The sequence below is a fragment of the Berghia stephanieae genome, chromosome 8 (genome assembly GCF_034508935.2).
Source record: "Berghia stephanieae isolate SIO BIC M18660-M18661 chromosome 8, UCSD_Bste_1.3, whole genome shotgun sequence".
Taxonomy (NCBI): domain Eukaryota; kingdom Metazoa; phylum Mollusca; class Gastropoda; order Nudibranchia; family Aeolidiidae; genus Berghia; species Berghia stephanieae.
In genome coordinates this window covers 46,689,434-46,700,172 of record NC_088367.1, presented here as the reverse complement: position 1 = coordinate 46,700,172, position 10,739 = coordinate 46,689,434, and the positions used below count along the sequence as shown (strand labels likewise).

The 10,739-nt window shown below is 34.8% G+C and overlaps 1 protein-coding gene across 1 annotated transcript; it reads right to left on the bottom strand.

The window, feature by feature from the left end:
* Positions 1–8,479: 8,479 nt before the first annotated feature.
* LOC144978778 (uncharacterized) lies at positions 8,480–10,714 on the bottom strand (the record flags this gene model as incomplete). The annotated part of the gene is given in 2 exon segments (XM_078925258.1): positions 8,480–9,597; positions 10,491–10,714. Coding segments are annotated over 2 exon segments (852 nt in total). The 3' UTR covers positions 8,480–8,913.
* Between the last annotated feature and the right edge of the window lie 25 nt (positions 10,715–10,739).

Genomic DNA, 10,739 nt, shown 5'->3' with positions numbered 1-10,739 from the left:
ATCAATGTTTCATTCCTTTAAGTATACAGTATAAAAACCTCTCATTGATTCACAATTGGTCAAATTCAAATAGGCTAAATGTAAAATTCCAGGGCATGTAGTAAAACAGACTAAATAAAAAATAATTACACCCTTCCGCCACGACATCATATCGTCGCCTAGGAATTCCACGAAGGAATATAGATAATTCATGAAACAGGATGTCTGATGTCAACAGGAATCACCCATGTTGTCCATGTGAATGACACAGACTGATTTGCCCTAATTTAATTATCCCAACAAAAAAAAAAAAAATGATTAAGTAAGTAAGCAGAATTGCTTGAAAAACATATGCTCCGAATAAAAATGAAACAGTTTGGTTGGTCAATGTGACACAGTGGTTGATTTGACTCGTAAAACTTTGATCTATGGTAAGAGTTAATACAGTAATTCCAAGATCTTCATTCATAGTCATAATTTAGCCACTCATTTGGATCCAAACGAATTGTGATTCCATAATCAGGCCAGTAGTTATGTAAAGTAATTTTATTCATAAATTAGATATTTTTAATTGATAGGTACAGTCATAGAGCAAATGTTATGACTTTTGAATATATCGAAGTCATTTCACAGCTCACGAATGAATAAGTATAAGTGGCCAGTCCCGTCTCTCGGGTTCCAGTGTCATTTGGTGTTGAGATATTAAAAGACAGATTCTTTGATATCTTTATTGATATGTATATCGTATTTCGCAATCATATGGCTGATTTTATCTGCGTACTAAGTTTCTTTTTCCTTTTTAAAATTTTTTGCTTTCCCGCAATTTATGGAAGCCTTCAAAAGTTTGTTTCCATATTTGATTTGCTAAAAATATTTGATGTCAGGATAAAATGTTATTAAGCAATCAGTGCCCTTAGCTCAATAAGGAATGCATCAATTGTAAATCTGTAAAAATTCTAACTTTTAAAATACATGACATGTATTACCTAATGACATAATATGTTTTAGTTTTATGGGTTTTTTTCTACTTTTATATTTTGTAAAGTAAGTTTGTCTTTTTTTCACTTTGATGTATTATATATACGGTAATACATTTCAAGAATTGGTCTATTCAGAATTCACAACACTGCCGTCTTATGATAAAAGGACATAAGTGCCACAGGTTAGTTTTTATCCATGGTCGGAAATGTGTTCAACATTTTAAGGATTTATTTTATGTTTTAATTTCAAAATTTTGTATTTCTGAGTGTTTTATTGAACATCATTCCACTCCTCTCATTGGAAAACCCTATCATTTCTTAGTAAATATGTAATCGTTGAATAATGCTTTAACGCATTGAATAAAAATTTAAATAGTCTTTTAGTGCGCATGAATACAAATCCAACGGTTTTGTTTTTGGGGTCAAATTGTCTTTCAAGCAGATAGAGAAAGACACAAATTATGGTGAATCGAAATACTAATACCATACCATTTTGTCACAAAATATCTAATAATCTTACTTGGAGAGGTGGAATAAACTCGCAAGCTCGTTGTGTTATTGGGTATGATAAAAATAACTGGCTTAATAAATACAAAGAGATAATTAAAATAATCATATAATATCACTACATGATCCAGAAAGTAATAGTATTGTGTGGAGGGAATATGGATTTCCATACTATAAATAAATAGCTCATTTTTGTTTACGTTTGCACTTACGTCCTTTTACCGTAAGACGGTAGAATAAGAGTTGGCCATTTCTCATTTTTTGAGATCTTTTAAAATTGATTATAATTGGACTAAGACCACAGTTCATCTTGACGTCTCAAGTTTCTAAAAATGATACATCAAAATGAAGTTAATATCAATATCATTTCTGTAAGGGCTAAATCATCCTCCTGTTAATTAAAAATTTTATGATTGTCCATTCTTTCAGGGTATTGGTCAAATATATTTTATTCTCTAACTCTCAGAGCGTGTGCAACTGGGAAGTCATTTATTTATTATCAATTTCTCTGATGAGTTATGAGATTACAAAAAAGAAGAATTTTCTAATTCAAATTATGAAATTGAAATCAACTGTTGAATTAGGGCTGTGAACTTCTTGAAATTGATACTCTGAATGGTAAAACAATCAAGAATAATAAAGATGAATATTTATATAATTATAGCCTCTTCTCAATCAAAATCAACATTAAAATGAATGGATGAGGTGAAAATACGCCAATTTATTTTCCATTTCGTTGCTTTTTTTATTTGGTGAAGTGCTATTCCCTTATGATGATCTTATTTTACTTTTGAGAATCGATTTTGTGACTTGTTTATTGACCAGTTATGGATAGTTTTTTAACAACTATAAAAACATAAGTTTACATTACCGAAACTGAAACAAACAAATTCTCTGCCTAATCTCTTGCTGGGAATATATTGTTTGTACATGTAAAAGCCCCCCCCCCCCCCCCCCCCCCCCCAACAAGACTGGATTCCTGAATCAGTTCCAAATGTGAATCTTGTTGCAACTATTATTGAATTGTTTGTACAAATACAAGCTCCCAACAAGCTGGATCCCTGAATCAGTTGCAAATGTGACCCATCGTCTCAAAATGGTATCATGTCAGGGTGATTGGGAAAATGTGTTTTTTATGGTAAAAATTATGACTTTCTTTCATTAAAATAATGATTTATTGAGAGGAATAATCATAGTGTCTTAACTCTTTCAGCGCTGAGGCTATATTCGCATTTCCGTTACAAAATGGCTGACATCTGAATCTGATTGAGGCAGCATGAAAATGACAAACTAAGGCAAAGCGACATTCGAATTCGGCGCAAAATCTCAATTAAAATATCCCCCTAGGGCCAATTGATGTTCTGATGAAAGAAATGATACCATTGGTTCAATTTATAATACTTTTGTAGAAAGTAAGATTGGATTACATTATAGTTTTTGACTTTCAAGACCGGCCGCACTGTGCGACCATTGGCCAGAAGAACAGATTCTGCTCTGGCCACATAGTGTGGCCAATGGTGCCTGAAAGAGTTAAAGAGGAAAATGCTAAAATTCAACATATTCTGATAATTTTTACTACTTGAAATTGCTTTTTTGTTTTGTTTTGGCATCTGGTTCATCCCGATTTAATACTGATTGGAGTCAGTGGGTCACAAATTTACAACCAGCTCCTCGCAATGTACCTAATGGTGTAATAATTCAATGTTATGATTTATAACAAGATAAATTCTGGTGTGAATAAACAAATTGTCAATAATTATACAGCCTTCAGATTTGTAATGATTTTTTTTTTTTTTTCTGTGATTTAATTTCATAATTTACTAGAATACACAACAGATACCAACTACATTCGGAACAAGTATGTGTACAAATAATACATTATGACATAGAAGTTGCACAATTGCACTTCCTAATCCTTAATTCGATTAACACTAGCCCTCTACTTCTGTGCTGTCCTCTCTTCCTCCCATAGTGGGCAGGGATTCAGTACTGTGTCTTCTATCCCCTCTATATCTATTTTCCGACTTGCTTTCTGTCTTTGTCTTGGAATGAGATTACTTGGTTTTATACCTGGCTCTGGCTGGGAGAGAAACAGTTAGATGTATATTTAGAGTTTTGGGAGATGATATTTTTTGCTTTCTAAATCATCTCTCTGTTATGCACTGTATTATTGTTGTTTTACATGTATGATTTGTAAACACATAGCTGCCAACTTTTCAAAATGCAAAAATTATTATTATTATACGCGGTGCGGTGCAGACGCCCAATTCATGTCTTAAAATGGCATATTTATTAATGTACTTAAGTACTAGAATGGTCAGAACTGTAATACTAAGAGAAGCTTACCTTTATCATCATACTGGGTAGGCATAAGTGATGGGGAGGTGGTGACAGAAGCAGATTACAGAGGCTTGGGCTTAACAGCCTCCTTTGTGGCTGTCTTTGCCCTCTTCAGGAACTCTGAGCTGAACTCGCTGTCATAGCATGGAGTGCTATTAGACTTGACAATGAGAAGTCCTGAAAGCATGTCTGTGCTCAGGGTGACCCTGAAGTCAGTCTTATTTTTCCTAACTTGACTGAAAATTCTCTCACACTCACAATTGCTGTGTGGGATTGTGAGAAGGCCAAGCATGAAATATGACAGCTTTTTAAACTTCTTTTTCCCAAAAGAGTCTACAATCTTTGCCATTGTAAACCACTGCTCATCTGAGGACTGCACCAGGAAAGTCCTCTACAGCATAAGCATTGAATTCAGACTCCAGTGAGTCAATGGCTTCATTGAAACTTTCACCCTCTTCCACCAGAAGTAGCACCTTGAATTTCTTGACAAAAAATTTTCTCCCAAGATAATTTTTATCAGATTTTTTTTTTTTTTTTTTTTGATTTTTTTTTCTTTTTTTCTGGATTGGCCAAATCGTACTAAGTACGATTTTATCGTACTGGTTGGCAGCTATGGTAAACAGTTGTGTGTACCTCTTTGTCAGGACCTGTGTTTAAATCAGGATGAGATATTTAAGTAATCTCAAACTAGGACACCGATAATGTGCTCTTGGAATCTACACCTGTTCCCTATTTAAACTAATCTCCCTTTGCCTCACTTTTTCTTGTGCTTTCAATTGTAAACCTATAAATTTTTTGACTATTCCATTTTCTTCCTTTTTACTGGTGCTGAACAAGCCCTCTACTTTTGTGCTGTCCGCTTTCCCCAAGATATATATATATATATATATATATATATATATATATATATATATATATATATATATATATATTTATATATATATATATATATTGAATCATGTTTGATACAAATATGGTACAGATAGTGCTCGACATGTAGCAATGGAGCGAATTATTATTTTAATATTTACCACAATGTTGGAGTCAGTCTACATCGATGTTTCAGGCCTTTTAGCCATCGTCAGGACTGTGTGTTACATGAGTTTGGTTTGTTGTCTGTTGTTGTTTGTTGAAGTCAAACATGATTCAATATATATGTAATATATATATATATATATATATATATATATATATATATATATATATATATATATATATATATATATATATATATACACACAAACACACTGCTGTCCACTTAAGATAAACTGTGATTAGATAAACTCTCACTTAAAATAAACTCCCTACTTTTTTTTCATTCTCACTCAGCCTTTCAAAGTGTTTAGAGCATTGTATGCCTGTAGCATTGTGAAAGATGGCTCTAATGACAAATAATAATAGAATTTAAAGAGTCACTCTTAATTTAGCCAAGCTTAACATGAAAGGAAGCTGGGCCATATTAAAGGGGGACAACAAATACATTCAACTCAACAAATGTTTGTGCTGCTGAAAAGTTATTCCCCTTGTGTTTTTGGATAAAATAAACCTTTTGGATATGATAAACTTTCTTCCTGGTCCCCCAGAGTTAAATCTTAAGCAGACTGCAGTGTACTTAAATAATTTGACTTATACAACTGTAAAATAAAGATGGGGTAAAAGTAGCCACAGTCAAATACGGAGATAGTGGGTGTTAGGGTTGAAAAAGTTAAGAGGAGCAGAAGAAAATGAACATTTCTTTAAGATTCAACCCGACAAAAACTGACAACGGCATAATATTCATGGCCTCAGTAAGTAAAATCCAATCGTTGTGATGGAAATGACAGGCCCTGTCACTGTCGCAGGATGTTTTCAGCTTTGATTTTTATAAATTTGCCGACAGAAAAGAAAATATGTTTCAGAAATTGCGATTTGGATCCTATTTTATTTGCGGGTGAAAATCATTGACATTGCACTTTGTTTGGTAAAAATCGATAAATATTACGACTTTGAAGACAATTATTGTAAACTTTAAAAAATATTATGAATAATTTATAACTCCCTTATTTGTGGGTCGATTTTGTCATTCAATTTTATTGTAATAAAGAGATAGGAACTTCAGAGTTATTTTTTCTGATGCGAAATTATTACTTTGTAATTTTAGCACCAAGAAAAATAGTCCGTAAATAAATTTGTTACACCTCTTTGATTTACCGCCATCGTCCATTCGTGTAAAATTGTGAATCAAGCGTCTCAAAGTCTTCAACCAATCACAGGCTATCTATCCAGCTGGCCGAAACAAAGATGCTTCTACCCATCAATGTATTACGCTATTGTTATGCAAGGAATATAACACCTTTTTGAGTAGGCCTAAAAGCTAAAATCTAAAAGTAAAAAATATAATTCTGAGGAATTTGAAAGTCACATTGCTGAAATCAGCTTGAAAAAAGAAGTACATTGGTCTTTGTTTCAGAAAAATCGGTTGAAAACCAACTGTTTTACGAATAAATTTGATTTTAAAAATTGCTTTTGTTTATTTTAGCTTTTTTTAGCAACTTTTTTATTTATCGGCCGATTTTCTTGATTTTTATATCATTCTTTATATCTCAAAGAGACGAGATCAGTGATATACTTTGTTTCTTTCAAATGTAACTAGAACATAGTTTGGCTTTTTTAACATGCCTGGATAATTTATTCAACAACTTGGTGATTGTGACGCAACTATTCCATGGCCGTCTTCCACTGCCTCAACGATGATTCAATTCATTGTTGACAGCTGTTGACACGTGAGCTGTCAGAACGACCAATCGTTGAAGGGTCAAGATGCTCAGTAGCCAATCGTTCTTCGGTCAAAAAACTTAAGAACTCACGAGAACAAAAGTTTGAAATTTGGTGATGGACGGACCTATGAAATTGTTTCTGGGCGGAGTTTAGCCATGAGTGACCGTAGAAAACAAAAATGTGACTGCAGATATCAAAGAGTAGGATTATATCATCAAAGGATGTCTACATGATTGACATGGCCATATACAGTGGAACCTCCCGATAACGACATGCCACGGGACCGAGTTTTTATGTCGTTATCTGGAGGTGTCGTTATTTAGAAGTTTCTAAGATGGTGGACAAAGTGGGCGTGGTAAGGCCCGCGGGACCAGGTTTTATTAACATTGACAAAACAAACAAAACATTGTAGTGTATTCCTCTTGGAGGGTTCTTGTGCGTGTGTCTGGATGAGACTTTTAGGTGATCTGAACTGAGTACACGGATCGTGTGCTCCTGGAATCTACATCTGTTCCCTATTTAAACCATTCCCCTTTGTCTTACTTTTTCTTATGTCATTTCAATTGTAAATATAGAATGTTTTTTACTATCCAATTCTCTTCCTCTTTACTGGCGCTGATATGACATAGATGTGTCACAGGCGCTGTAAAACCCTTTAAAACAAACAAAATTCCTCCTCCTCCTCCCACAAATACACTACTAATACTACTACTACTACTACTGCTACTACTACTACTACTACTATACTACTACTACTATTATTATTATCATTATTATTATTATTATTATTATCATTATTATTACTACTACTTCTACTACTACTACGACTACTACTACTACTACTACTACTACTACTACTACTACTACTACTACTACTACTACTACTACTACTACTACTACTACTACTACTCCTACTACTACCACTACTACTACTACTTCTATCACCACATAATATCACATTTTCCAAGATTTTGTGTTTACTTGCTTACACTTACATTTATACCTTGGTTTTTATTAATGCATATCAGCCAAGATTCGTCAAAAAAAGCTGGGTTCTCATTGGTTCAAGCAGGAATCGTTTTTATAAACTTTTGAGTACTCATACTCGGTATTTTTAGTATCAGATATCTACGAAAACTGCCGAAAATGGCCAAAATTATGTCGTTATTCGGAGGTTTTATCAAAAAGTGCGTCGTTATTTGGAGGTTATTTTTACTGATCTTAAATAGAAAAAAAATCGGGACCACGGGTCAATGTCGTTATCAGAAGGTTGTCGTTATTCGGAGGTGTCGTAATCGGGAGGTTCCATTGTAGGTAACTCATTATCTACTCCCCCAAAAAGAATCTGAACACGAGAGGGTTAATGATATAGTCACGAGAAGGGCCTTATTGCTCTGGAGGGCGACCTGGTAAGTCTTAATATGTTTCAGCTTCAGAAAATAAATGAGAGAGGAAGATCTAGAGTTTATCTCTGCTTGCAAGCTCTCAAGGGAAATGTATTCAAATATGGAACAGAAGTAGATGTCAAGAGATGTCTATCTTTGTGCTTGGGTTAAGACCATGTCAAAGTCCCACCCACAAGAACCTTCTCCCGACAAAAAGGGATAGCTAGACTTATATGAATATATTTGGTAGCAATAGGGCAGGGATAATTTTAAAGGCAAAACTCTGCCTTCCAACAGACCCAAGTCAGTTATCGAGCAAAACTAAAGAGAGCCTTATTCTAGAATAAAAACACAGGGAAAGAGTATGAAAGAGACAGCACGAGCGAGCTCTCAATCCTCAAACCAAGAAAGGGAGATTTATTCACAAACAAACCAACTGAAAAACTTGCAAGTTTGTAAGTGACAAATTAAATATATATAAAAATCTGACAAGTGTTCCAAAAAAGTCTAACCAAAAAAGACATGATGCAATGACTTTTGTTAAAATACATTGTATTGAAATTTTTATCTAATCTTTAAATGACTGTCCAGCTGTGCATGCTAGCCCATGAAAGACAATTTTTACAAAAATTGACGCTTAGCATAAATACAAAAGGTTTCCTTACAATTACAGTACATTCTGGATAAGTCAATGTCTAGGGGACCAGAAAAATATTGACCTATCCAAAGATTGACTTAAAAGAAGGGCACACAAAATGTTAACTCGCCCACTGGATGAAAGGCGTGAAAGAATAAGAGGTCAAGGCCAATTATTAAAGGCAATTCAGTCTCTTTATACCACTAAAATAAAATTTGAATTGATCATTCCACAGTAAAAAAAACTTCCAGCTCGAACTTGAAAAAAATTCCTCATCTTGGTTTTGGTCTAGGTCGTAATAAATATTTAATTTCTCTCTGCCGCAGTGTCAAATCATAATCACACTCTGGAGTGTCTGTGACAAGCACCTCTGGAACAGGGGATGGGGAGAGGAAGATGACGTTAAGTTTAAATTGGAGAATAACGGCCTTTTTTTTCTTTTACTTTTACCAAATACAGCACTCAACTCGTGATAATCTTTATTCATGTCCATGCTACGACCACAATCACTGCTCTTTTGGAATCTATCATAATCATTATCTGACTGGAAATGGTTTGCACTTAGTTCTTCCTGCCTATCAATTTTATCATTTTCGTGTCTTTGATGAAATGATAACCTAACAGCTACTGAATTTTCTTGGCCCACATCATTGTTTTTATCTATAATAGGAGTGGAAATTCCAAAGCTCTTGGGAAATGATTCCCTGTCTGTGAGGTTAGCAAACAGAGGTGTCTGATCACATTCGTCTTGGTTGTTGTTATTCTCTACATTTGAATCATGACGAGTAAGAATGGCCTCTCCATTCTCAATTCCTGAAAATCTCTCTCTGCTCTTTCGAGAATCGCAGTTGGCTACAAATGAAAGAGGTTTGTATTTCGATGCAACAATGCTGGATTTTGGATCGTGGCCTTTGCCATTTGATTTATTCCCTCTGAGTCGAGTTGCCCTCTTTGTGGTGTGGTTTGAATATTGTCCATAGCAATGATTTCTGTCTCCAAACTGGGGTGTGACCTGAAAATGAATAAGCAGATTAAGTGGTCATTATGCCATACCAAAAAAAAAAATTAATTAAAAAAAAACAAGCTTATGCATAAAGAATTTAAAACAAGAGTAAGAGACAATTTACAGTGCAATATGGAAATATCGAATAAGTCAGACCCACTTGTTTGAGATTTCTTAGTTGTGTATTTTACAAAGAAATGAGTATGAAGAAAAATGTGAGTGAGATAAGCGTAAGTGGTTTCGGAGAGGCCCTATTATAATGATTACACCTCACCCCCCCCCCCCCCCTATCTCAAACTGCTTCAAAAATGAGGTTAGCTTGGCACTGGTAGGCATTGGTTCATTCAGTAACAGAGATGGAATGAAGTTTCTCATTGTGTGTACTAAAATAAGAAGACAATGCCAGCATATATCACAATTACAAAAACATCACGTGATGTCATTATCTATGATACACTACCAAATCCTAATCAATCCTCATTTATCACCCTCACAAAACTCGTCTCACCCCATTTTCCCACCCCTTATTGCTTGTATGATTTTACATAACAGTAACAGCCTTAGGCCATCACTACCTTGATGATCTCACACTCACACTGGTACTTGAAGAGGGGTCAAATGCGTTGGTCACCCCCCCACCCCCCCCCCCCCCCCCCCCCCCCCGACACAAACGCATAACACTTAATGACTCAGGGAGAGTATCTTATGCTTTTTGTTCAATACAAACAAAAGGCAAAAAAATTTTATCCACAAAGCGTGGCTTAAGTGAATGTTCGTATTGGCCTCCGGAAGTGTTCAGGATTTTTGTGTTGCCAATACTATGAAAATAGAGTGATTAAAACAGGGAAATGAGACATGTTCCAGATTTCTGTGCTCCAGTGTATAAACAATGTTTTACTAACCCATGACAGGTCATGAATGTCATCAACCGGGACTCTCTTAGCAGTGATCGGATTGATGGCTCCAAAGTCGGGAGACAATTTAGGGGGTGACTCATTTGAAGGGCTTTCAACAAACTGTAGACGAGGGAGATCCAAACACGTTCCTTTCTTCTTTTTCCTTCTTGGCATGATTATTCTTCCACTTTATGATTTACTTTTAAAAATTATAGATCCATTTCAAGTCCCTGATTCATGATGAGAAAATCGAAG